Source organism: Arvicanthis niloticus, chromosome 29 (genome assembly GCF_011762505.2).
Source record: "Arvicanthis niloticus isolate mArvNil1 chromosome 29, mArvNil1.pat.X, whole genome shotgun sequence".
NCBI lineage: Eukaryota > Metazoa > Chordata > Mammalia > Rodentia > Muridae > Arvicanthis > Arvicanthis niloticus.
In genome coordinates, this window is record NC_133437.1 from 23,608,813 (window position 1) to 23,636,327 (window position 27,515).

Consider the following 27,515-nt stretch of genomic DNA (forward strand, 5'->3'; position numbering starts at 1 on the left):
ATGGCAGGAACGTCATTATTCTTTCTGAACAAGATTCCTCAAGGAAATGGGCAAATGATGACCTATATGAATGTCCCGCCCAAGTGTAACTAGGCTAGAAGTCTAGAGTCCCCAAATGAAGATGCTGTTGCATGACCACGGGAGTCAGGGGCTCGGATTCTGCGGGCACCCAATATCCTGACTGGGTGTGGCTGAGCAGAGGTAACTCATCTCTGAAGTGGGCTCAACTTCGGCTTTAGTGAATCGTAGCAGCAGAAAATGTAATGTGAACGTGAACTGACAATGATAAATATTGTAGAATCCCACTTTATAAACAAGGGCCATGAGGAAGGCTCTCGGGGCAGAGTAAATCTAGAAGCTTGCCTTGTAGTCTAGCAACTTCTGGGCTCAAAAATAGCCTTTTCTCACTCTGATTTGGCCTTTGCTTATGGCCCAAGATACTTTTGCCTGTGCAATATTGAGGAAATTAAAAAAAAAAAAAAAAACCAACTTGTGGCAATGCTTCTCAGACCATGTCAATTAAATACCTTTAAATATTTACTTTAAGCAAGACCATTAGTTATGTCATGTGCTTATTGAGAGCGGGTACACATCAGATTCCAGATCTGCCCTCGACATGTTCAGAAAACAGGGAGTTTATTCTTGTCAAACACATCTGGAAATAAATTCCCATTATGAGATTTACATGATGAATCAAGGGCTATGGAGAAAATCTATATAAGATTTATAAAAAGAAACTTGTCTTTTGATTACCTAATGGTAGAAAAGCATTTGCTCCTCCCCCCCTTCATCTCCAGAGTTCAAAATAATTAATACTTAAATACTTAAAACATCCTTAGGACGGTCTACCACCACATGAAGGTTCTTCCCATGTGCTAGGTCACTGCTGGGGTGGCTGCCTCCAGGGTGTGGCTCACCAGCCATCAAATGCCCACTTGATTACAAACATCTTGTTCAGAAGTCTCTTTCTTGTGGGCACAAAGTCCCTCCCCTGAGGAGCTATTGGCTTGACTATAAAAGACACCAAAATAAGTTTCGAAAATCAGCTGGGGTCCTCTTGGCTGACCACCCATAGCCAGGGAGCCCACCATGAAACACGTGATCCTGGAGGCAAAGTCCGAGTGACAAAGGAGCCAAAGACGTCTCAACACACGAGTGAACTTTTGCCACTTTGTATTTTATTGTGGAACTGAGTTTCTGTTTTTTTTTTTTTTTTTCCTTTACATCAAATATCCTCGATAGAAGAGGGGATATTGCACACAAATATCATAAAAGCACTACATATTACTTTCACTGGAAACTAATTTTTCTACATTAGATATGACTGGATAGGATGGAGGTGATGCAGGGTTATAAGACATAATACCATACACAGCTGCAGACCGACACAAACACCATTCAGAACAAGAGAGAGAGTGAGCTTCTCCACAGCCGGGTTTAGGACTGCACGCTGCCTGCGGGCGCATGCGGGAAAGCAAGGACCGCAGCAGCGCAGGCGCCTGAGCGGAGCCACTTCTCCAGGGCTCCTGTTTCGGGAGCTCCACACTGCGGAGAAGCCGATTATTAGCTGTTGTTTCCCTTCCTTTTCAGTTTTTGATGCTGCCTTTGAAATGAATTCATAAAGTCCCGGGTTTTGTTTTGTTTTGAAATAGTGAATAGTTTTGATACCAGGTGAATAAAACCTAATTGCTACCAAAGCGGTGCTCATCCCTAGGCTGCTTTTGGTGTGTTGTTCAGCTGGTTAAATGACAAAAGCTTACAGTTCCTCTCACGTGGAAACAGAATCGGTTTCTCCTAAATCTCAAGTATGAAAGGAAAAAAGAAGAGAAGGAAAGTCATTATCCTAACTCACAAATGTCATTGCCAAGCAGGGACCTCCTGTGACAAATGACAGAGGAGGTGAGAAAAACAACTCCGGAATTGTAGCGCCGCTCCAGGAGCTAGGATTTGTAACAGAAATGGGAGGTGGTAAAATTTCCATTAGCAAATTGATTAAATTTATAAAACGAGTATTAGAAAGCTCCTAAATTTCATAAGCTATTGGAAACACTTAAAACATTCATATACACTGGGGAAACCATTCACTATGATAGTGTAACGCTAAGAAAAAAATTTTTTTTTCTTTTGAATTCCATGGAAAATGGTGTTTGGGGCGAGGGGTCGGTCACTGTGTCCAGTCCCATCACAAGACTGAGAAAGCATGCATGGGGTTCGGGGTTTGGAAAAAGAGGACAGAATTGGTTAAAATTGAAATGGAGGATTATCTCTAAGATTTAGTCTCTGTAGATTTTTGTTTACAAACACTACCAAAAAGGTCATAATCGGGAGTGCTAGCTCAATAGAATTCCATCATTTAAACAGGGTGGAAACGCCTTCCACTCAAATATTCAATCTATACAATTGAATTAAGAATCGTATGCACAAATCTTCTAGAAGTCTGTGTCGGTTTTTAGCTCTCACCACAAATGTACGCGGTCCATTGTGGTGGCTACCTCTAAACTAATTGTGTGCATATGGAACTAGCAAGATCAGATTAGCCACACAGGTAGGAGAGGTGCCTGGGAGGTCAGGAAAACCACCCATAAAGCAAGTGTACTTCACCCTGGTGTCCTGGGCTCCGTAGCCATCACTAAGGACAGGGGGTTGCAAGAGGATGCTGTCAGATTGTGTAGGAATCAGAGCCAGTGGATCAGTGACAGTTTTGAAAAGTATTTTCCCCATTAGATTCTGAAAAAAACAATAAGAAGTATGGGGTCGAGTGGTTACAACTGAAGGCTGGCTATGGCCCTTCTAAAGTATTTATATTTTTTGTAAAACAAAATAATATAAAGGCTAAATAAATTTAAGCTGGAAAAATGGAAAATAACTCTCCATCTTCTATGAGAGAAAAGTCAACCAGAGGTCTGGATTTGGCAAGAAGGCTAGAAACTGTTTCTCTTCTTGTGTGTTATGTGGACCAACCCAACAGCTACTATTAAGTCACTATCTTGTGTGTATTCAGCTTGTCTGATGAAGTGAGAAGCAGGTGAGCTTACAGTCAATGAAGTCCGTTTTCATCACAACGGCTTTTCCATCAGATAGGACGTTTCTGTACCTTTAACGTGTCACTCTTACGGGTTTGAAAGAAAAAGGTAATAAATAAAAGCTGCATTCCTAGAGACACCTAACAAAAATAGAATATTAACTTTCTTTAAAAAATTAAACATTTTGAAAATGTGATTCACAGCATTAAGTAGACTGCACGGGTCCTCGGTGAGGGAACCCTGGAGAAATATTGTTTAAAGCCTCAGAGTAAACAGCAGTGCGAAACATATACTTCACGGACGAAAATAAACTAAAATGTCAATTTTGAAATAAATAACTAACATAGAAAATAAAATGAGGCTGTTGTTCACTACGCTGTAGATCTGCAGGAGACACAGTGTGACCGAGCACAGCACAGCTGTCACTGAGAGGTCTGCCACCTCTGAACCCTGGTACGCGGACTTGCTGCTTGAAACTTGGCGAAAGTTCTCCTCATGGTCTGTCGTCTCAAGTCTGTGGTTCAGTGGTGACGGCGACGGACATTATGTCTGAACTCTCTACACGGTGAGCACAGGAGTTGAGAATTCATTTGTTTTTAATCTATTATTTCTTTCACTGAATGTTTTCCAGAAAAGACCCCCCCCCAAGCAAACTGATGCTGGGGTGCTTCTGAACTTGGCTTTTACCTCATGGTGAATAATCTTGAAAGGAGGAGGGGATAGCACTGGGTAATGCCCTGAATAGTAGCCTACCCTGCCACCTACCCACTCCCAAACAGCACAGACTCACACTCTCACAGTATGAGAGTAAAAGGGTGGGAGGTACCACCGTTTCCGGTAGTGACGGTTTTTTAAATAAATATCACGACTTCAATATCAGACTTCAAATCTTGCCAGAACCTCAAAAAACTTCAATTTTTGTCTTACAAAAACACTTAAAATAATAATTAAAAAGAGACCATCGCTTCAAATTTTTTCTTTGCTTTTTCCTGTAAATGAAAACATTTGTTAAAAAGTTCATCTATGAAAAGTTCTTGCGTAGCTAAAAAACAACAAAAACAAAAACATAAAAACAAACTTCTGTACATGTGTTCCCGTGTGTTGAAATTAATGGAAAATTAAATAGGCAATGTAAGACAAAAGAAGGCAGATACTGTACACTTGCTGAGAACTTCTTCCACCGTAAGATTCACTGTTTTCCTGGTTCTGATCATAGAAGCCATTTCAGTCTTGAACTTGAAGCATTAAAAAAGCTACAAAAGGTGCAACGTAATTGGCTAAGTGGCCACGGGTTCATCAGAGTGGTGATGTTGACCAAGCATGACTCTTCACTAAGCCATTGGGCCAATCAGATAAGCTTCTCGTACCTTCCCTCCCCACACGCTCCTTTACCTGGAGTATCTACAATCCTACATGGATGCTTTAAAAACTTGCTGCCTCACATTAAAAAATAAGTGCATCGGGTATCTTTGTACATTCAAGTCACTTCCTAAGGCAAAATGTCTCCCGTGTGCACTGCCAACTGCTTTGGTATTTGCTTCAGTTAACTGGGGTGGACTTGGGTGTTGCTGCATGCAGGTTGACTTGGTGTGGACTTAGGTAGACAAATGCTGGGAGCATGCCTTAGATCAACCTACTCCTGTGTTTGAAAAGTCTGAGAGTTCTGAATGGGGCTCAAATCACTCGCTCGTCCAGTCTACGCTTGCTACATTATGCCGTGTACAGCCTTTATAAGCAAAGGCGTTGAATTAAGGCGTGAAAGATCTCATGCCCTCGTAACAGGCTTCATTCATTCTGCTCTTTAGAAACATGCTTTAGGAGATTAAGACTCTTTCTGATGACTCTGACGATAATGGAAAACTCCACCTGTGTAGACCACAGACTAGCTGTGGTCTGAGAAAATGCAGATCTAGTCGCTGGTGTCTTCTCTATGCCCCATCCTGCCCACTCCTTCTCCCTGGGCATCTCATCAGAACTCTCCACCTTTGTCTCTTGCATCCTTTTTCTTTCTGATTCTTCCTCTCTCTCACTCTCTCTCTCTCTCTCTCCTGCAGTCTCTTTGTCCTTCTCTCCCGCCTCTCTCCCTCCCCTCCCGCTGACTCTCTCTTTTCCTCTCTCTTTCTCTCTCTATGATAAATGCCAATACCTAGCAGAAGTCAGTTGGGTGCGCGAGTGCATGGCTTCCAGGTGTTCAGCAGAGATGAACGGGGGGGGGGGTGGGGGGTGGGTGGGTGGGGTGGGGGTGGGGGTAGGTAATTTTGCAGTAACTTGAAATCTATCGTGGGAATATGGTTACTTCCCTTAGCGGTCGGCAAAAATTGAGAAATATCAGTGACTTGCATCACCATGACACAGTATAGCATCTGGCAGGTAATTGTTCAGTGACTTAATTAGATGAATGGACGTTCTAGAAAAGGTAGTTTCAAATTCAAGAATTTCTGGAAACACAGTTCAAATCCTGTGGTGTGGGCCGGCTGCGGTTTCTACAGTTCTATCTTGCATGCAGGGAAGGACTCGTCTTGCATGACCACTGTACTACTGCTTGCTAAGACCATGATGTTGAGATCCTGCTGCTTCTCATGGGTCTCCTGGTACCACTCCCTCATCACCTCGGAGTCATGTGTTGGGATCAGAGTCACCTACAGAGGGGGAGAAAAAAATGTTTAAAGAGCAGCAGGGATAGATGCCAGGAGTCAAAACAGAACAAGGTGTCTGTTGGATCACTAGCAAAAGGTGACAAAGGAAAAAAAAAATGTTGTTTTTCCTGAAAACTGCCAATGAAGTTTTCAACCAAGCTGTAAAAATTAGAAGGTTTTTTTTTTTAAATCTTTATTTATTTTTATTTTTTTGGGGGGGGGGTCATTGAGGGGAGGAGTTGGAGCCTAGAATCTGAATCACCTAGGAACTTGTGGTTCATTCATGTAAATTTCACCAATGGTTTTTTTTAACGCAGCAGTGTTGAGAACTGTCTGGGTTAGGTATCGTTTCCCACGTTTCCATTAACATGGGGCATATGCAGTACAGACTATACTCTTACTTAATGCAAGAAGTTTTATATTGTAGCTCAAACCCTCAGAAGCTCGCCCGCTGGCTAGAAAACAGAGACCGTGGGCTACAGGAGTAAGAGGACTGATCGGCACTTCTCACGTGAATACTGTGGAAGTATCAGAAAGAAATCTTTCTTTGAAGATGTGAGCGCAGGCTGCAGAACCATAAATCAGATAACCAGTGATCAGAGCCCAGTAGGAAAATGGAGGCTGGATGGTTCTTAGCCAGCCCTGAGGGGCTGGAGCTTAACAATACCCTGAGAGACAATGGCACCACTCTGGAATTTCACCTGGAGACTTGATCCTCACACACCTTGCCCTGTGACTATATTCCTAGCTTCAGTCTACTGGTGAAATACGAATGAGCAAAGACAATTCCTTAGCAGCAACTCCACAGGCTCAGGACAACTTTGAGTCACACATACAATACTCAGAATGGGTAGGGGGAGTGGCAAGGGCAGGGACAGCAATTCATTTTAGGTTATTTTATCGATGCATGGACTGCCTCCACTGCCACTGATAGTGAACCTGTCAAGAATGCCACCTTGAGCTATCTTGGCTATCTTGGGCTAAACTGACCTTTTATTTGAATTTTTATATGAGCTGCAGATTCCTAGCTGATTTAGATTCAAGGTTCCTACTCCCCCCCTCAATGAGGAAAAGAAAAAAAAACTTTTAATTTTTACAGCTTGGTTGTGGTTCCTGGAGAAGATCAGTTGAAGACTTCACTATCGTATTTCACATGCAACAGGTGCCACACGTGGATCCTCCATCACAGAGATGCCTGTTTAAACACGCTTCCTTCTCTTCGCCTCTAGAACTAGCTCAAATGCAGCTCAGACACGGGCCTCATGTTCTTACCTGCATGTTGCTTCCCCACTGAGCCTTCCCTTCCAGCAAGGCATCCAGGACAGCCCGGCTGGGCTCCTCCGCTGCAGGGTCGTTCCCACTCACCACGTAGTAAGATGACCTCACCCTCTTGAAGAACTCAACATCAACGTTCTTGCTGCTGCTGTGGTTGGGAATATAGCATAGGTCCAGGTACACGGGAAGGCCTGGAGGCACGGCGGACGACTTGGCCGTCTTAGTGGATCCTGGCCCTTGATAACAAAGACAAAGGAAGGGACATAGCAGTGTGAAGACTCGGACACATGCACGGATCCTCAGCTGGGGCCTCTGGACCATGGAAAGGATGGCAGGAGTCCTAGTTCCCTGGCACCCCCATGTAGGGCCTCAAACACTAGGAATCAGAGAAATTATACCACGCTTGTTTATCAGCCAATAGGAGACACTGAGAAGGAGACAGCATCCTTTCACAGACAATCCATTAGGAAGTAAAAAGAGTTGCCTGGACCTTTAAAAGAAAAAAAGGAATTAGTGCCAGGTGGTAGTGGCGCACGCCATTAATCCCAGCACTTGGGAAGCAGAGGCAGATGGAGCTCTGTGAGTTCAAGGCCAGGGTGGTCTACAAAGTAAGTTCCAGGACAGCCAGAGCTGGTACATAAAGAAATCCTGTCTCTAGAAAACCAAAATAAAAGGCCGGGGGGTGGGGGGTGGGGGGTGGGGTGTTAACTAAAATAGTACTCTTCATCCAAAAGATTTAATGTGTATTTTAGTTTGAAAAGCTCCAGAAGACGGAGGCTCAGCCTATGGATCCTGATGCTATGTGGAACTGAACAAGTAAACATGAATGGACCGATACGTTTTTCAACAGCAAGAGATTTCTGATCACCCATTGAAATTAATTTAAAATCAGATGTAACGATGCATGGGGTTTGTGGTCATGCTTGCAGCCTGGCTCACATAGCTCCATGGCAGCCCTGGTTCTGGTCCCACAGTGTGCCTGCTGCACACTGTGTGGCTGTCCTACTGTGCAATGCAATGGACGGGGTCTTAAACACACAACTCTTGTAGAGACAGAAGAGTTGAATTATGAATTAAGATTTCTCATAATTCTCTACCATTGTGTCAGGATGTATCAAACTAGTGTGTCTTTGGAGTGGCTCAGGCTAGAATGTCTGATTTAAAGATAAAGCTCTGCTATTTGAGTTGATGACTTGAGCTACAGGGCGAAATGTTGAAGAAATTTGAGGTTACAGCTGGGAATTAATCTCCAATAATTTTGGAAACGGCAAGAACCTACCTCACAAAACAAAATAAAAGTCTCAAGTCATCCCTGAGGAATGGAGACCACTGGGTATCAGTGGCAAATCAGGAACCATCAGACATTTCTACTTAGCTCCTGCTGAGTAGAATTCTGGTCTGAAAAAGATCACGGTGCTAGCAAGGTTACAGGTAAGAAGGGGAAACAGCTTTAATGTTTTCCTCTTTTTCTACTCCATAGTTATTGGTCAACTGGAATTACACTGTTCACGAGCAGGTAAGAAAACACAGACGTTTCAATGGGCAGATATTACCTAAATGACAGGGTTTTTTTTTGTTAGTTTGTTTGTTTTCAAATCTGTCTATTTTAAAAATTTTACAGAAGAAATAAATATTGGGCCTAAACAAAATTCTAGGTTTGCCAGGGAAACTCTGGTTTGCAATAGGCCTTTGGGGAGCTCCTGACCTATCACCCCGATGTGATTTTTAAAGTCAGCCTGCCTGAAGCCTCCCAGAGCAGCCTTCTTACTTCTGAAGGTTTGTGACAGGCTTGCAGCAGCTATCCAGAATGACACCAACCCAGCAACCCCACCAGATAGATCCCACCCACACGGGCCACATACTCTGCTATCTCTAAGCCACACTAGGCCAGGAGGTGAAGCTTTACATTGAAAGAGGAAGGCAGAGGAAAGGTAGAGGAAAGGTAGACCATACTTTCTGGTCCTCCCAGCAAGAAGACAAACAGAAGTAGACGGGCTTTCGGGTGACACCGCCTACCTGCCGTTGCGGTCTTCGCTGATTTAGATGCAGAGGCGTTGGCTGCATTCTTAGTCTCCTTGTCCTTTTCTTCTCCACGTGCGGCTTTGACCTCAGGAGTGGTGGAGGTCTTCGTAGCTTTTTCCACGGACTCTTTCTTCTTGGGAGAAGCCACTCTGGACACCTTGTCAGAGGATTCCTTCAAGGCTCCTGGTTTGGGGGAAGCTGCTAAAGGCTTGGACTTCCCATCACCCTTTTTGACAGGTGAAGAGGACTTGGTCTTCGTGCCTGGTTTCTTTGTCTTGGTCTTCTCCTTCAGGTCCTTCTTCAGAGCCTTGCCTAGGTTCTGGTCAAGAGCCAAGGCCTCTGGGTCCACCATGGACACATCAGGGTGGCGAGGAGAAGGGCTTCGGTCTTGCATGGGGGCTGGAGGTGGGTCCATGTGTTTGTATGTGACGGTTTTGTCCGTGGGGATGGTTTCTGACTCATCTTCAGAATCAATATTGGCATCGGCTGTGATGGAGGGGCACTCTTCCGTCTCTGGGGGAACATCAGAGTCTGTCTGGGATGGGGCTGACTCACTGACTGAGGTGGGTGGAGTTTCATCGCATTGTCTGCCCTGTTGTTTTCCTCCTGAAGGTGGCGGGGCTCCTCCAGACTGAGTGAGGGGCTTCTCGGATTCTTCAGTGGGCTCTTCACCAGCAAACCACTCGAGAGGGTTTGGATTAATGAAGGAAGGTGAGAGCTCAGTCTTGGGATGCTTGAATTCACAGGAGGACACTAGACACAAATCAACATCCTGGCGAGCCTCTGAGGGGGATTTCTTTTCTGTAGTGTAGCATCGGTCTGAGGTCTCATAGGAGTATGTGGATGCCTGTGGGGTCTTGGGGATCTTCTCCATGGTCTCGTAACAGTATGCAGAGGTGTCTGGACTTCGTGTTGTTTTTGTAGTTGTCTCATAAGAGTAGCTTTCGGACTCAGGGAAGCTGGTAATTTTCTCAGTGGTTTCATAGGAGTAGCTACAGTCACCAAGTGTGTGGCCACCATCCTCAGTGTCATCGTAGCCATTGCTAATGTCATCCAGGAGCCTTCTGGACCTCTCGGTCTTTTCATAGGTGTAGTCACTTACTTCAGGGGTCCCTGTCGTCTTCTCACTGATCTCATATGAATACCCACCCTCTTCAGGGGTCCGGGTGGTTTTCTCAGTAATTTCACAGGCGTAGCCACCATCTTCTGGGGTCTTGGTGGTCTTCTCAATGGTCTCATAGGAGTACCCACTGTCACATGGGGATTTTATGGTTCTCTCTGTCTTCTCATAGTAGTAACCGCCCACATCGTGGGTCCGGATGGTTTTCTCGTGAGATTCATAGTCATAATCTTCTTCATCTGGGGATCCAGTGGCATTCTCGGGCTTTTGATAGGCATAGCTAAAGTCACCGGGTGTCTTCCCTCCGCTGTCCTTCTCCACACTAGATGTAGTCAAATCTCTATCCAAGGCCAAATGATGTTGCATTGTATCAAATAACACTGAGGAGCGGAAGCCATAGGGCTCTGCCGTTGCTGCATCTATTGGCGGAGAAGAGGAGGTTTGGTGAGCGGCCGCACTCTCTTTTGTTGCAGAGGTAGAATCTGAAAAGCCAGGTGAATATAAAGGTGAGGACTCTCGTGGGGTGAGCGGAGAAATATCAGATTTTGGTGAGAGTTTCTCTCCTTCCAGGCTCTGCACATTCTCGGTTGCAAGTGATGCATATAAAGACATCTCTCTGGGAGGAACGACATCAGAGAGAGCATCTTCCTGAAGAGGAGAGGCTATCTGAGAAGGGGTATGAGCAGAAGAGGTGGACGGGGAAGCCTCCACCTGAGACACAGAGATGAGCTCCGACAGATCATTATCCTGGGCATAGGATGGCTCTTCCGTTGGCGGGATCTTATGTGACAAACTCGAGTCCTGGATATCAGAGGGACTATAGTCCACTTCGGTTGGCCCATTTTCAGTGATGTGAAGCATACTAGCACCCACAGTAGGGTGATCTGGAGACTGCCGACTAAAGTCCATAGCAAGAGAATGCTCAGGGGATTCCTGGCCAAATTCAATAGACATTGAAGATTGTTCAGATCTGTGGTCTTGAACTGGTGTCCTGGATTTGGCTGTCTTAGGGGAGAAGTCTGGAGGAGAAATCGACATTGGCCTAGGGTACTCTTCTTTAGATGGAGACATCTCTGTTTCCTGGAAAGTGGTAGGTGTTTGCACCACAGAAACCGACAGGGAGTCGTCAACCTCTGTGGAATGTGGAGAGCCCACTTCAGCATGCAGAGAAGGAGACACGTCATCTGTGGTTGGCTCTGGAAATGAGCTTGTAGCCACAGAGGCAGTGGAGACTGAGGCCACACCCTCCATGTGAGAGTAGGTGTCTTCTGCCACACCCTCATCCACAGGTGTGGCTGACTTGTCTGAGACAGTGCCTTCTGAAATGGACATCTTGGTGTCTTCTTTGAAAGAGCCAAACTGACTGACATCTACTTGTGTTGGAGATACATCTCCTCCCAATTTCCTTTCATCCAAAGCCAGAGCTGATTGAGAACTCATGATTTCAACATCATTGGTTTTCTTTTCTGGACCAAAGTCTTCCTTTATGGGTATGAAGCCTGTGCTTTTTTCTTCCTGTTTGTCTTGGTAAAGACCAGTAGAGGTCAGGTCAGAGACAGGGCTTTCTTTGTCTGGGAAGCCTTGCTTTCCATTCTTCCCTTCAAAGGGGCTTTCTGAACGTCTGCCAAGAGCATTGCTATCAGCACTTAGAAAGTCTTCATATGCGGACTCAGATCCAATAAGGGGAGGACTGCGTAAAGGAGACAGAACTTTCTCGATAGGAGACTCTGAATCAGGTACAGGTTCATCCATGGGGCTTATGGATGACGCTCTGTCATTCTCATCTTTGTCCTCACTGAATTCAAAGCTCACTGGAACTGTCTGCGGCTTTTCAGTGACTTCTGTAGGTAGGTGACTGGACTTTTCATCAGTGGGAGATTGGTAGTAAGGTGTGTGTCCAGCACTGCCTGTCACAGACTGAGATGGCGACACTACTTCCAAGGTCTTCTCCTCGGGACTGGCACAATGTTCTTCAACTACTGCTTGGGTCACTCCAGGGGACACCGACGTTGCCTCTCCTTCTGCAGAGACTTTAATCTCATTGGGTGTCAAAGAGAAATTCACGCTACGTTCACCCAGGGGAGTCTTCTCTATGGGTGATGGTGGAGAAGGGCTCAGGGATGGACTCTTGGCTGGGCTAAGTCTCTCATCTGAAACATCTTTGATGTCCAACTCAGCACTGGCTCTCACTTCTTTCTCTTCTGTGCAGTAAGCATCACGAAGAGCAGACTTGCTGAATTTGTCTTCTTCCATGGACGAAGGCGGTGATATGGTAGAGGCAGAGGCATTGTAGTCTTTACCATCAGTGGCATCTGTTTTTGAGCCATCTGACAATCCATTGAATGATGCAACAGCAGGTTTGGAGTACTCCTGAGAATACAGTGAAGACTCGTATTTGGTAATGTTTACAAACTCCTGAGATGGGGACTCTGTCTCCTCATTGTTGGTCTCGTCACTCATCACATCACGAGGAGTAGACATCTCATCCATTGGTGTTGGCTCACTAGATATCTCAATGGTAGACTGAGTATATCCAGAGGTGGCTGTGAATTCCTCAGGCTGGTCTTCCCGATTCTCCTCATCTGAAGCAGTGGCCTCGCTCTCAGAGCCTCCAGGTAGGGTCTCATCATGAATTGAAGATGCAGGTTCTCGGCCAGGAGACTGGACTCCAGGTTGCTTGGCCGGTGTGCCCAGGAATCCATATTGCTCCTCAGTGACTCCAGCCTCCGCAGCTTTGTCAGCCACAGCCATCACATAATCTTCAGCCTCAATTCTGTCCGGCTCATAGTCTTCCTCCCTGGCATCCTCTGCTTTGTCCTCCTCATCGCCTTCCTCCTCAGATTGTTCAGCTTCTCCTTTCTCAAGCACTTCATCCATGTCTTCTTCTGCCCGGTCGTCGCCACTGGCCACAGACTCCCTTTTCTCCTTGATGTGCACGTCCGCCTCAGCCTTTGCACTTTCGTCATCTTCTGTGGGGCTGTGCTTAGAGGCACTTCCGCTCACATTGTCTTCCCCATCCTCTTCGGGCTCCTCGGCCTCCTCAGTTTCTGCCTTCTCTTCATAGTCTCCGGTCTCTGAGGATTCTTCAAAACCAGCTCCTTCATCTTCAAACTTCTCAATGTCATCCTGCTTCTCAACTGGCTCCAGCTCCTCAGGGGTTTGCTCACACTCTCCCTCCCCCTCGGTTGTGGTGATCCCCTCATCAGGTGACTCAGCAGAACCTTTGCTGACTTCTGTCTCTTTCTGGATGACGTAGGCTTCTTCCGGCTCTGTTTCCTTCAGTTTCTCTTCATCTTCAATGAGCTCCAGCTGAGGCTTGATGTCCTTGGCCACATCAATCTCCTCAGCCTTTAGCTCCTCAAAGTCCTTGGTTAGATCCTCAGGGGATGACATAAGGGACCTCTCAGCTTCAAGTTCTTTGGCAGGACCACTGGCCGCGATTCCAGCTGCCGCCACTGCCGCAGCTGTGGTGGCAGCAGTGCCAATAGCCGTGGCAGCTGCTTCCGTGGTCTTGCCTTCCTTTTTAATGACCTTGACCTTTCCCTTGTCCTTGAGTTTCCCGGCAGCAATAGGCTCCTTCTTGGTGGACTCTTCTTTCTTGGCTACTTTTGGTTTTAATGAAGCTGGTTTCTTTGTGTCTGACAGAGGAGTCGATTTCTTTATGTCTTTGGAGATCTTCTTGATTTCCTTTTTGGGTTCCTTGTCTTCCTTCTTGGCTTCTTTCTTTTCGTCTTTCTTCACCTCCTTCTTGGCGTCCTTCAGAGGCGTCTCCTTCTTCACCTCCTTCTTCTTGATCTCCTTCTTCACATCTTCTTTTTTTGGCTTCTCGTCTTTCTTGAGGGGTGTCTTGTCTTCCTTTTTAGCCACTTCTTTCTTGGGCTTCTCCTCTTTCTTTTCTTCAGGTTTTGTCTTTGTTTCCTTTTTTGCCACTTTCTCTTTGGTGACTTTGGGTTTGCTCTCAGTGGCTTGCTTCTCAGCCACCTCAGCTTTTACCGGGGACTGCTCCTCTTTGCTGGGCACCTCCTTTTCTGTCGCTGAAGGCTTACTTTCTGTCTTGACCGGCTTATCTTTTTTCACTATCACTTTCTCCTTGCTTTCAACTTTGGGTGTTTTCTCTACTTGACTAGCTTTTGTGACTTCAGGGGCTTCCTCTTTGGACTCCTTCCTCACCGATTTACTAGGAAGTGGTTTTGTGGCTGGCTTCAGACTCTCTCGGCTGTCAGCCCGCTGTTTCAGTTTGACCTGTTTCACTGGGGGGGTGGACACCTGGCCAGTGAGATCTTTTTGGGTGGCCAGTGGCTGCTTTAGGAAGTCTAGATGTTTGAGTTTCTCAAGTCCTTCTAGGATGTTGTACTGGGTGCTGTTTCCAGGAAACAGAACCCGAATGATTTTCTCAGCAGGGTTGGCTGGATGCCACACAATCAAAGACGAGACTGAAGTGAGATAGGAAATTGGGATGTCTACTTCTTGACCATTGGGCAGGATTAGTTCGGCCTTGTCTTTGTTGGTGCCAGTCCACTGTTGCATAAAATACTGCATTTCCTTGCTGCTTTTGACTGGGTTCAGCACATACATCTCAAGTTTACCCACTCCCATTTTCTGGAAGAGGATGACAGGCTCAATGGTATTGCCTACACTTCTAAATAAAGGCTCTGGTTTCATGGACAGTTTGTTTAGATACTGGAGGGTGAAGCATGCTTCTTCAATGCTTCTCTTCATCTTGATATTGGGTTCTGGGTTTTTCAGATTTTCAGGTACATTGAGAAACACAACCCCCAAGTCAGGGGAGATGAGGTTTTTCATCCAGTCACTGTTGCTGGTGGAGCCCTGGGACCGCTCCTCTTCCAGCTCTGCGATCTTACGCTGTAGCATGCTATTGATCCCAGGCAAATTGTCATCCCCAATGTGGGTGAGCAGGATGGAGTCCACACGGTCCAAGTGCCGGATGAGCTTCCAGAAGCAAGACTTTCTCTCTGACCCCCCGTTAATGAGCATGTTGAACCCATTCACTGCAAACAGGGCCGAGTCCCCACGGCCCCCTGGGAAAATGTAACAGCAAGGCTTGGAGAGCTTCAGAAATCCGCCCGAGGTCGGGGGCTCCAGGATGTCAAAGGGAGAGGGGACTTCTACTGACTCTGAGAGATACTCGGTAAACTCAGAAAGTCCCTCCATTTCTGGCAAGATAGAAGCTGAGTTGAGCTTAATGTTGATGAAGTCTTGAAGATTGTGTCTGTCAAGGTTGGAGTTCTTCCAGTCTCCCTCCTCCGGGCAGAAGAGGGTGAGGCTGGCTTTGTTGGCAGGGTGGGTGGTGCTCAGGAGCTCCCCAATCTAGATTTGCAAACAGAAAGAAAGGGAAGAAAGCATTAGTGAGGTCATCACTGGCTTATCATCTCCATCACTGCTAGTTATTATAGGATCACTGACTTCATATAGGACTTGGCCCCAGAACTTGGGAGGCAAATGCAAGTAGTCCTCTGTGAGTTCGAGGCCAGCCTCGGCTACAGAGCAAGTTCCAAGACAGCCAGGGCTACACAGAGAAAACCAGTCTCAGAAACAAACAAACAAAAACCTGACCATTACTTGGCCATGGTTCTGATTACAATATTGAGAAACTTGAAGGTGGACAGCCTCTGTTCTGAGTCCCCATATGTACCCTCTGCTACCTGAGGCCTCTGCTCTAGGAGCCTCTCCCTGTATGTCCTTGACCAGGAACCCTGTTCCAGTTCCAAAACTAGGAACCATCTGGGTGACTGGTGTTTATATCACAATAGTTATAAAATAACTTGAATATCGCCTCTGGGTGTTTGCCATGCCAAGATGTCCTTTAACAAATACTAGACAATCCCAGGAGAACAGCTATCCATCATTTCACCATGGGTTAGAGTCCTTTCCTTTAGCCCAAGTCAGACAAAAAGCCAGCATGGAGAAGAAGGTTGGTATGAAGTCTCGACACTAGCTAAAGAGCTATTGGCAATTGATAGCTGCTAGAAAAGGGATAGCTAGTTCTCCTTAAAAGGGTGTGGCCCCTTACTAAATAGACCACACCCAGTGGAAGGCCATACACCCAAGAATATATGGGCAGCATACACCGGAGAAGGAGGGTTTGTTTGTTTGTTTAAATGAAAAAGAGGATACAAGGTTAACTGGTAGGGAGAGGGGACAGATGTGGGAGGAATTATAGGAGTGAATAAATATGTATGTCAAAGTACATTGTACAAAATCCTCAAAGAACTAATAAAAAATAAATAAAGCCTTTGCTTCTCTTAATTCACTGGGCTTGTCAAAAAAGGGCCAGATCAGTACATCTGAGGAAACCAGGTGCGTCTTGTTTCTCCTTTCAGAATTCAGTAGACATAGGAATAAAAAGTGCAGTGGGTTTGGTTTTGTTTTTCCCTCTGGGAGGCAGGTAGTTACTGGTTACCCACTGCTACAACGAAATACTAGGTTCTGTCACCCACGCTCACCGTGTGACTGGCCTAGCAGACCCTCTGCAAATAGAAATGCTCCTGATGAAGCCCTGATAACAAAGTAGCTGGGCAAACCAGTGGCCACGTTCACTCCTTTGTGTAAGTTTAACTCTAAGGTGAAAAAATAAAAATAAATAATTCCAAGGTGAGCCGCTCAGCTCTCTACATGATCTCAATGGATGGGGGGGACAAACTGACTGCGACTGAATCAGATCTCATTTGGCATAAACATTTTTTTTTTTCAATATGCCCTTCAGTACTTCCCATGGAAGAAAATATGGAAGACTGAATCAGGACCAAAACAACAAGTATGGCTTACAGAAAGTTTTCCTTTCCAATATCAGGGCCATGTGTTTTTATCGGTCTTGACTCAGCAAAGGTATACCATGTCATAAGCCCCAAACTTCTGTTTCAGCAGATCTCACACATCAGCTCAGAGGTTCAAGGGAAAAGGGCCTGCATTCTGATACAGATGATTCAGGGCCAAAACAAATGTTCATTTCTGAGCCACTGGCTCTGAACCCTTACCCTTGGCTTCTAGTCTCATTGAGTTCCAGAACACTCCATTCCAAGGCTATGGCTGTGAGGGTATGTATGCAAAGACAATGTACAGAACTGACAATTTCCTACAGTAGATTGCAGGGGAGCAGCCATTTTTGTTCTGTTAGACTATCCATCATAAATTGATGTCATAAAATACCAAAATAACAATGCTGTGTGCCATTTTCCTCTGACTTAATCATCTTCCATAAACCAGTTAAATGTCAACTCGTGTTTTGAGAACTAAGAAAACTAAAACAGCAAATGGCAAACACCCATGGGGGTAAAGGGAGTCACTGAATACAATATTTCTTATAACCGTATCCTTAGGGGAACTTTGTTCAGATTATTTGCTGGCCAAAGCAAAGATGAATACGGTTTTATTCTTATTGCATTTACTCACTTACCTATTTATTTATTTGTTGCCCATGTATATGTCATAGTGTATGTGTGTGGAGGTTAGAGGGCAACTTGCTGAAGTTGGTTCTTTTTTTTTATAATGTATGGGTTCTTGGGGGTGGGACGTCAAATGCAGGTTGACATGCTTGGTAGTAAAAGTATCTTTACCTATCTCATTGGCCCTTTAAATAATTTCCTACTACATTTTATCTATTTATTTTAAAATATAGTTTCTTGTCCAGTAATTGGCATAGACTCTCCTCACCACAATTTCAACATGGTAGGGCTCTCTCATTCCTAACTTTCACACAGCGCACATGAGAACTATTCACACTGTGCATTGTAGGGTGGCAAACCAAGGATAATCCAAACTGCCACGTCTTTCACAACAAAAATTTAAAACTAAGTTCAGTTCATTTTAATCTCTGAGATCCAGTCTAGCTGAGCTGAAGCAAATTGGAGGTCTAGTCTAGCTGTGTGCATCTGGGATTATCCAGTCACTAACTTAAAAATGGTTTTTTTTAAATTTATTGATTTTGTTTTATGTGTATGAGTGTTTTGCCTGTATGTGCAGTACTCATATGCCTGGTGCTTTTGAAGGGCAGAAAATGGTATCAGGATGGTTGTGGAGCATCAAGTCAGTATTGGGAACAGAACCCTATTCCTCTGGAAGAGCATCCAGTTCTTTTAACTGCTGAGCCATCTCACCAACCCTTCACCATTAGCTTTTTAAATGAAATATATAGTCATAATTCAAGGAGGAAAGTAAGAAGACTTGAGAAATATCCTACTTTCTACCTCTTTACTGTCTTCAGAGAGTTCCTATGAAATGCAGAAAATGACTCAAAAAAATCTGAGTAAGTCGGGGAGCATGAAAGACAACCAGGAGCCATTACTGCACAGAAAACTATGATTTAAGGAGACCAGAAAAGAAAGCCTTCAGCACTGCTGGACAATTCTCTATCCAGACAGGGAAAATTTAATCACTCTGGAAAAAACATCAGCATGCTGTATGCAACAGACAGAAGCACAAAGACAAGAGTTGGAGAGAGCCAGTTAAGGAGACAGATGGGATAGGCTAGGAAGTAGGAAGGATATCACAACATCCTTGGGGCTACCCAACAGAACTAAAGCCTCTGTGTTTTCCCATGGTACAACTCTAGGCCTGTGAGATAAGCATCAGGATGAGGACAGGAGTCAAGGGCAACAGGTATCTTAAGATACCCAGTCCGTGGTGATGCTCAATCCACACCTCGGCAGTGAATGGAGAGACCAGTAAGGCTTGACAATACTGGCAGTAGTAAGGACATGATGTCTAGTTGTTTGAAACCCAGGCAGCTTCCAAATGAACCGGGAAGCCATGTAACAGCAGCCACACAGCAAACCCTATTAAAATTAAAGTTTTGTTATCTTTGCTTCCCTGATGGAGAACCAGGCACAGTACACAGTACACTAGGTTATACTGCACTAATTTTGGACAGTTCAATACATGCCGTCTCCCTGTAGCGGTGACAAGTGCCTGCCAATGCTTATCAAACAAAGGTTGTTACCATGGTTCTCACAAAGATGGATGGTGGACATGAGTGGGAGTGATACTGGTTTGGGATAAGATTGTCTCTTTTGTTAATTACCTTTCCTGATTAAATGCAGGCACACTGAAAGAGGAAGGAAGATACAGGAATAAACGGCTTTACTGGATATATTAACAAAACAAACTATAATTTCTAAGCCATGGACTTCTAACTACATTTTCCTTTTTGATTGAATGACCTCCTTAGCTGAAGAGGAAATACTGTAGACAGAGTGTCTCTGGGCTTTGGCAAGATATATAACAGGGTCTTGGGACCGTGTGATAGCAGAATTACGTGGAATTATAGGCAGTGGTGTTCCTTAGTGTCAACCAGGAGGAATCTCTGCAGCAGGTTGCTCCAAGTTCATTTCTCTGCTGTTGAGTACTGACTGGGATGAAAATGGAACAGACATGCTTGTCAAAGCTGCGCATGGCTTCAAAACGAGAGGAGTGAGGGAGTATGGGACAGTGGAGCTAAGGTGTTTAGGAAAGCTGTGGACTTAGGACATAATGGCAAGGCAACTGTCAATAGGGTGGCATTCTAAAGATTTAAATGTCAGGTTCAACAGCCAGCAGATAAGGACGGGCTTGGAAGACGCAGCTTAACAACAATATCCATGGAAACGCTGGGGGATTTTAGTTGACAATCAGACGGATTTATATGAAGCCAAAGAAGCTTAAACTTGAAGGTCCCTTACTGGCCCGGTCATCTACTGAAGTACCATACTTAAAAGGTTTATTAATAATGGGTTTCCTTTTCTCCATATTATGTTAATTTGCAGAATGCCTCAAGGCCCATATTTCTTTTCCACTGACACCTAATCATGCTTGGAGAACATTTGAAGCTTTTAGACTTATTTATTAACCGGACTGAGAACTGCTCAACTTGCTGACTCTGGTGACACTAATCTGGTCAGATGATTTCTGGAAAATGAGGCCTAGGTTAGGACAGGACGGCTAACAAGTTGTATTTATTTATTTGTTTGTATTTATTCCTCTCTCATTCTCTCTCTCTTTCTCTCCCTTCCTCTCTCTCTTTTTTTTCTCTCTCTCTGTCTCTCTCTGTCTCTCTCTCTCTCTTTCTCTCTCTCTGTGTTGATGCTGGTTGTCAAAATCAAGGTCTTGGGAATGCCAGGCAAGCACTCTACCACTGAGCTGTATCATCTCCTACCTGAATTGTGACACTTTAGAGAAACCTGATTAAACAAACAAAAGTCCAGAAACAAGTCCTACTTGCTGGACCCTTCTCTTTGACTCCAATCTCTAGAGTTTTTTTCTTAATGCTTTCCCGCTAGAGTTAAGCATCTGTCTTCTGGGCTTTAAATACCCATAGTATACAAATGGATTACAAATGGGTATCTATCATCAACTTAGAGTTTCTTAGCTCCAGAGTCCACCTGTTTGATAATTCCAAGGTGTCAAAGAATGACAAGTTCTGAAAACCTGGATATTCTCCACACTTACTGTGACAGCAAACACACAGGGCCTTTGCATTTAATAGATAAGTAAAAAGAAAACAGAAAATACTTACTCTAGGGGATGGGTGGGAAGGATGCTGTGAGTAAACTCGGGGTTAAAGTTCCTTCTTGAAGACACGGTGAAACAGAAAGAAAAGCCTTTTCTATGGGAAGGTTGAAAATGTTCTTGGAAATGCTTGGTTTTCTAACGTTATGTTTTCTGATTCCTTTTAAGTTGACTAGTGTGTTTCCAGGGTTGGACAAATGGAGCAAGACTGAACAGCAAGTGACCTCAAAGGAGTCATTCTGCAAGACTTCTTCCAAGGCAACATTGGGTAATCATAGCCCCAAATATGAGTATCCATTGGTCTGCTCTAGTGGTTTTTAAACATTTTTTATTAATTTTGCCTGCATGTCTGTCTGTCTGTGTAGTACATGCATCCAGTGCACTTGGAGGCAAGAAGTTGTTGGGTCCCCTGACACTGGAGTCATAGAAAGTTGTGAGTTGCCATGTTGGTGCTAGGAATCAAACCTGGATCTCTGGAAGAATAGCTGGTGCTCTTAACCACTGACCCACCTCTCCAGTCCCTAGTCTAGTAATTTTTAATCCACCTTAGCTCTGTAGCATCCTCTTTTCAATGTTTAGGTAAAAGAAACACAGGCTGGGGTCCTCTGGTTTAGCGTGTGTGTGTGTGTGTGTGTGTGTGTGTGTGTGTGTGTGTGCATGAATTCCACCACCCCCCCCTACCAATGATCTAGTCTATTAGAGAAAATTGTGGAAGGCCTTTCTCATGCACTGAGTATGACTTCCTCTGAAGAAGGTGGGGTAGGAGAGGAGAATATGACCATCCATGGTATCTATAGTGGCTGGCGGATGTAATAACATGCAAGCCACTCAGAACCCACGTTTATGATTACAAACCCTGGAGAAGTTGCCCCTTCTATAGAACGTGCATTCTTTAGATAAGGTTTTCTTTTTCTTCATAATTAGTGGTAAAGCTGGGCACATGCACAGTCCACTGTACAACATCTCCATTGCCAGGACTTTTAAAAGTGATTTAAGTGGCAACTTCATAAAAAAAAAACCATTCTTCATTCTCAAAGAGGGGATTACTCGGGGCCCAGATGACTGGCATATGATACCTCCTTATGCAGAGTCTTGGTGATGATAAAATACTTTTCCTTACACATTTCCTTTGTTTGGCTTCATGGCAAAAACACAAACCTATCATGTGGCCAGAAGGAAAACTCCAGAAAGGAACTGCAGAGCTGTACAGGAATGCAGGAAGGCACCATTGTGCATGCAAATGAGCCAAGGTTGCTGAGGGCGGAGCTGATCTTACCAGCCTTGTCACTTGACCGATCAACGTGACATTGGCCACGATAGCACGATCCCCTTCCTGGGACAAGATGCTGACATCTAAAATGCCAGACAAAAGCCCAAGTACCTGTTGTAGCACATGATCTACGAACAGATCTTGAAAAATCTATTATAGGGACTGTTCGACAATTTCCCAGCATCCCTCCAGGGGAGAAAAAAAAAAAATCATAGTTCTTTCTCTGGCATTTCAGGGCAGTTGAGCAATGTGGCTGTGATATAGCAGGGCATTTGGCTCAGCCCTGGGGGAAGAGGAAGCACAGCTCCAGAGAAAGACACAGGCAAGCTTCCGCCTTAAAGTGGGAAGACAAGCCAGCTGTGAGTGAGCCCAGGGGCCTCTGAGCAAGGAGCCACTTGCCAGCCAGAGATCTTTCTCACTCTGGTGAGCTGGTGCTATTTGCCTCCAGGTACAGATGACCTCACACCCTCTGAAAGAACTGGGGCTCCACACACTGAATAAAAATGTCCCTTTTCCACACTTCCTTGCTGTCTCCCTGACCTGTGTGTGGAGAGGGGAAACTGTTGTGCTATCTCTCCAGGGTTTTCCTGCAGCCTCTAGGTGAAACCAAATGAAGCTGGACAGTTTGCAGAGAGGCCAAGCCACAGAGACCTCTCTGTGAAGTGTGGGGCTCAGGAAGACTGAATGCTGGGAGTCACATGGATGGCCCTTCCCAGCACAGGAGACACCAAGGCTGCTATCTCAGGAAGACAGATCTAAACGGCTGCAGTAACTCCTGGAAGTGCATACCTCAGTCTACTGCAGACCCCACCCCAGCTTCTCATACTGCCTCTCTCTAAATACAGGGTCCAGTCATTAGAAGTAAGAGAAATTAAATTTTGATCATTCAAATGTGCTCACACTGCCCACCGATATCTCCTCCAGCACAGTGGTGGAGGTTCTAATCATCCCTCAATTGTAATAGTAATCTAGCCCAGGTCTAAGCAATTTCAGATCATAGTTTCACTTATTTCAAAGAGGCCCCTCCTACTACCGTCCCCATGCATCCAAACAGTAGCCCAGACACGCTGTGCGAAACCCACCTCTTGATCGGTGAAAATCTCTATGAAGTTCTGGAAGGAGAAAGAGCCAGATTGGAGAATGAGCTCTCCAGTGTTTTCAAAGCACTGTCCGGTAAGTACCAGCAGTTTGTGGCGGGCAGCGTCAGTGATCATCAAACGCACCTGAAATACAACGCAGGCACAGAATAAGTGAGGAGTGGGGAGCAAGAGCTGCCCCCCCCAGCCCCCACCCCCAGTCTCAGGCAGTATGACAGAGTCTGAAGATTAATACCAACCAAATGCATTCATTTCAAGTGTCTAATTACTTCAGCTGGGGGAAAGGGGAGGGAGTGTTGGACAGAGCCCTGTCTGTAGGAGTTATTCATAAAATTAATCATTGCGGTTATTAGCGTGCTGGTGAATACCATGTTAGAGTTTTGCTTCAACCCCAAACAGCAGTGCTTGCCGACTTTCTCCCCTGGGTTTCCTCCTCTTTTTAAAGTGGTCTTCACAGCTGGCAAGCATTTGTTGCCCAGCTGTTATAAAAGTATCTACTAGCAGCCTGCAGCCTACATGTAGCCTCTGAGGATATGCCACTCCAGGTGCCCCAGCTAGCCTCAGAAAAGACCGTTTCCAAGTAGGCCTCAGGTTCCTACTCAGGACTCCTTCCTTCCAGTCCTTACAGAGCACACCACAACAACTGCAGACTCCAGAGCTTGCAGCAAGGTGCTTGACACTGAACAAAAGAAAAGGCGACCCCTGAATGGCAATCCAGGAAACCGAATTGAAAATAACTTGTGCTAAAGAACCTTTGCTGAATTTTCCGTGGCCAAGGTCCTACGCAGAAGCACCACCCCTAGCGCCAAGGTTCTGAACCCAGTTCATGAATGTTTAGCACACACTACGTGACCTGCATCATGTTCTGCACCAGGAAAAATTCAAAGCTAAATAAAGAGGTCATGACCCCTGCCCAAGAACCCCACAGGCCACTTATGGAAAAGCATGCATACCTAAGCAGTTGTCTTAGGCTTACGTGGTCCACAGACTAGCTTGATACTTCCAAAAAAAGGTTTCCCCCCCCCCCTTCCTGTCTCACAGCTAGGCAGTCTCCCTGGGCACACACTAGCCCTCCAGCTTTTAGGTGACAGAAAGTGCCATCCCAGTGTTTTCTGTGACTTCATGCCTTATTGGATTGTCAGAGCTGTTGCAGGCAGAAGTAGGTCAAAACAGGCCCGATTATGATACCCACAAACCAAAAGCAATAATATAAGTGGCAGCAACTAAGAAATGAACAATCAGACGTGGTGGATGTATGAAAAAGGATGCCACACGACCGTTGGAAGGTGTGTGTGGGGGGGGGCCCACATGCTACAACATGACTGGATCATGAAGCCACTAAGTTAAGTGCCACAAAAGAGGCCACATGTTGTATGATGCCATTTGTATGAAATGTCTAAAATAGAAAAATCCGGAGAGAGAAAATAGGGGTTGCCAGAAGCTAAGAAGCAGTGGAGTGACTGCTAATGGGTTTAGGAGATTTGGGGGAGTGACAGGCACATTGTGGAGTTAAACTGTGATGCTATCTCTTCAATTTTATAATAATTATTTTTTTTAAAAAAGCAAACACAAAATTATATACTTTCAGTGAATAGAGTCTCCGGTTTATAAATTGTATCCAAATTTGAAAACCTGTATAGTCTGAGTTGCTAAAGCACTGGCAGAAGACACCCTAGGCAAGGATGCTGCCATGGCCTTTGGCTACTTAAACGTTCAGGAAGTAACTCTGTCTCCAAGGTGGTGGGAGAGGAGTTCTATCAACACTTGCCTGAGGGACCATGGATGATGCTCTTGGCTTCCGCCAAATTCTTATGTTAGGGTGGGTCCTGAAATTCCCAGTTACTCTCTCTAGTAGTATTCTTATGTGATGCTAATGACACAGCAGCAGTGGCCAGCATGCACATCTCAGCCACCATGTGCCACAGTCTTTTCTAAGCCCTGAGCACTTCAGAGAGCATTAAGTAGGAACATTAAATCCAGGGGCCATCGTGATCTCCTTTGCACAGAGATGCAAACAGAACAGTAAGATAACTTGACTGAGGTCAGCGGCTTCTAAGTGGCAGACCTTGGATGATGAAGCCTGGTTATTTGATCTGGGCTAGAGACCATGTTTCTGATGCTTGTACTGGCCCTCCTTGCAAAGCTGAGTGGTGGCCTGAATCGCTCTGAGCAGGGATATTACTGGGATGATCGTCTTCTCTGAGTTCCATCCCTGTTTGTGCCAGCCTGGGGCTTGCCATCTATTTCCTCTGCTACATTCTCGCTCTGCATCCTGGCAACAACATACCCAGCGCATACTCCCATTCTATACCCCTCTACAGACATGCTTCCAGCTGGCACTGTCCGCTGTCTCCTTATTTGAAAGAGGCTTCTGGTGAGCTTGTGTTATGATACTGGATGCAGAGAAGCAGGCTCTGGGCAACAAGGAAGCCTGGGACTTGGGACACTTGTACATCTCTCTGCAACTCCGCCACCTGTCTAGTCCCTCTGATCAGTGAAGCCTCCATTCTTTGAGGCTCTAAGACCTCCCAGAACCGAATACTCACCTCAGTGCTGACTGCTTCATCTGAAGGGTTGATCAGAACTACTGTTTCTAAGACGTCACTTCGGTGATGAAGAATCTTTTGTCCTGAAGGCACAAAAAATACACAAAGAAGAGGCCTTTAGCTTTTCCAGATGAAAGCAGCTTGTCTACTTCTGGAAGGAACAGCAGAGAAATTTCCAACTCAGATGTGGCCCCGGAAACTGGGAAACACAGTGGATGCTACTGAGCTCAAGGGTGTGCACACAGCAAGCTGAACCAGAGCTGGTGTAGCCTGGGGCCCCTAGGCGTTTACACTGGGTCTTTCATGGTCCAGGGCTAGGCAGCCTCCTGACCCAATGGCCGGGTTTTCATTGGAGACCAGGGAGGGGTGCCAGGAAAACTCAACGGGGCTCTTGACATTTCCTTTTTCATGGTAATTGGGGATGTTTCTCCCCAACGGCCTTTCTTCTGGTGAGAACTGCGCGGAGATTAATTAGGAGCCTCATTGTGAAGTGAATGACGGCCAGAAACCCCGGCTAACAATTAACCGAGCAGCCAGAATGGCTGTCTGAGGCAGGCTTACGGTCTGTTGGGGTATTCACTAATTAATTCACTTGCTTGTAGGAAAGTGAAGAAACCGTGGGCAAAAGAGAAGTGGAGGGCAACCCTCCCACAGGACAGGGTGGCCAAACTACCCCACAAGACAAAAGTGAGGGAGAACTAAAAAGGTAAGGTGTGGTTTGAGATGAGGGAGTCTGCTTAAGAACGCTCTGCAGGACTCTTGATATCTCCTACTCCTTATAGGACCATCCTGTGGCTGGTCAGCCTCAGGCTTAAGTCAGCAGAGACCTATGGATTGCCTTCTACACACATTACCCTGCCTTGACAAGGAGATGAAAGCCATCTAGTGAATGTGACCAGAGTCGCTGATGTATGCTTTACCGGCAAACAAGGGACAGAGAGGGGTGTTCCCTAGGAAATGTGGGAGGAAGCCACGTGGTTGGGAGGGAGAACATGCCTGCTGTTTGGAAGTACAATGAAGCTTGGAAGACAGGAAGAAACAGAGGAGCGTCTGAGGGAGATACCAACAGAGAAAAACAGAAGAAAAATAGATCTAGGGTTCTTCGAAAAGCTAAAACAGAATCCCGTGTGACACCACAGTTTAATTGGTTGGTGCAACTGAAAGCAGAAACTTGAACAAATATTTTGTGCTAATGTTAATTACAACATTATTTTAATAACCAAAAGATAAAATGACCCAAGTGTCTGGGTTAGATGTGGTTTACCCACAATGAACTACTAGTCAGGCATAGAAAAAAAAAAAAAATCAAGCTTTGCTAATGTTACAAAGATGAACTAGAACATACTACATAAAGAAAAAAAAAGCTGGACACAAATGAATAAATAAAATAGGATTTCATGTCTATGAAATACTTAGAATAGGTAAGTTCAAAATAGTAATTACCAGAGGCTAAAAAAGGGGAAATTGGGGAATATTGCTTAACGGGTACTTTTCCATGTTTGGGATAATGAAACATTTTGAAAATGTAAGTGATGAGATTACATCAACCTTGTCGATGTAATGATCACTCCTGGGTTGTAGACTTAAAAAATAGTTAAAATGGCTAAATTTTCTTTATACATATTTTATCACAAGACGAAGAATCAATGTGACAGACAAGTAATCCCTGAAGAAAATACTTCACATGAGCACATGGTATATGCACTATCTCAGTAAAGCCATTAGAAAGGTGGCAGTTCCAGGCCTGACTCTGCTACAGATTTCCCCTTTGTATTATCAAGGAGCAGAGAAAACAGAAACAGCTGCAGAGCGACATTCTTACCATGTCACCATTATCCATCATTCTTGCTTTCCCTTACAGTAATATTGACCAGTAAACTTTAGGGAGGCAGAGGAGCGGCCCAAACTAGGCAGTACTGGTGCCAAGCCCTGTTCTGAGACGTATGCCATTTCACTGAATCCCATTAACAGCTCTCACGAGTGGTACCACAAGCATGGCTCACTACTGAAGACAAAGAGTTGACAG

General features: G+C 45.1%; 1 protein-coding gene across 1 annotated transcript in view; it reads right to left on the minus strand.

Annotated features, from left to right (window-relative positions):
- Nucleotides 1-1,156: 1,156 nt before the first annotated feature.
- Map1b (microtubule associated protein 1B) overlaps nt 1,157-27,515 on the minus strand; it is a 96,199-nt gene continuing 69,840 nt past the window's right edge. Inside the window, exons 3-7 of the mRNA XM_076927273.1 lie at nt 25,490-25,572; nt 22,929-23,069; nt 8,951-15,404; nt 6,932-7,170; nt 1,157-5,662 (exon numbers count right to left, since the gene is read on the minus strand). Coding sequence (XP_076783388.1) covers nt 5,507-5,662; nt 6,932-7,170; nt 8,951-15,404; nt 22,929-23,069; nt 25,490-25,572 — 7,073 coding nt within the window. The 3' untranslated portion in view covers nt 1,157-5,506. The remainder of the gene's footprint in view (nt 5,663-6,931; nt 7,171-8,950; nt 15,405-22,928; nt 23,070-25,489; nt 25,573-27,515) is intronic.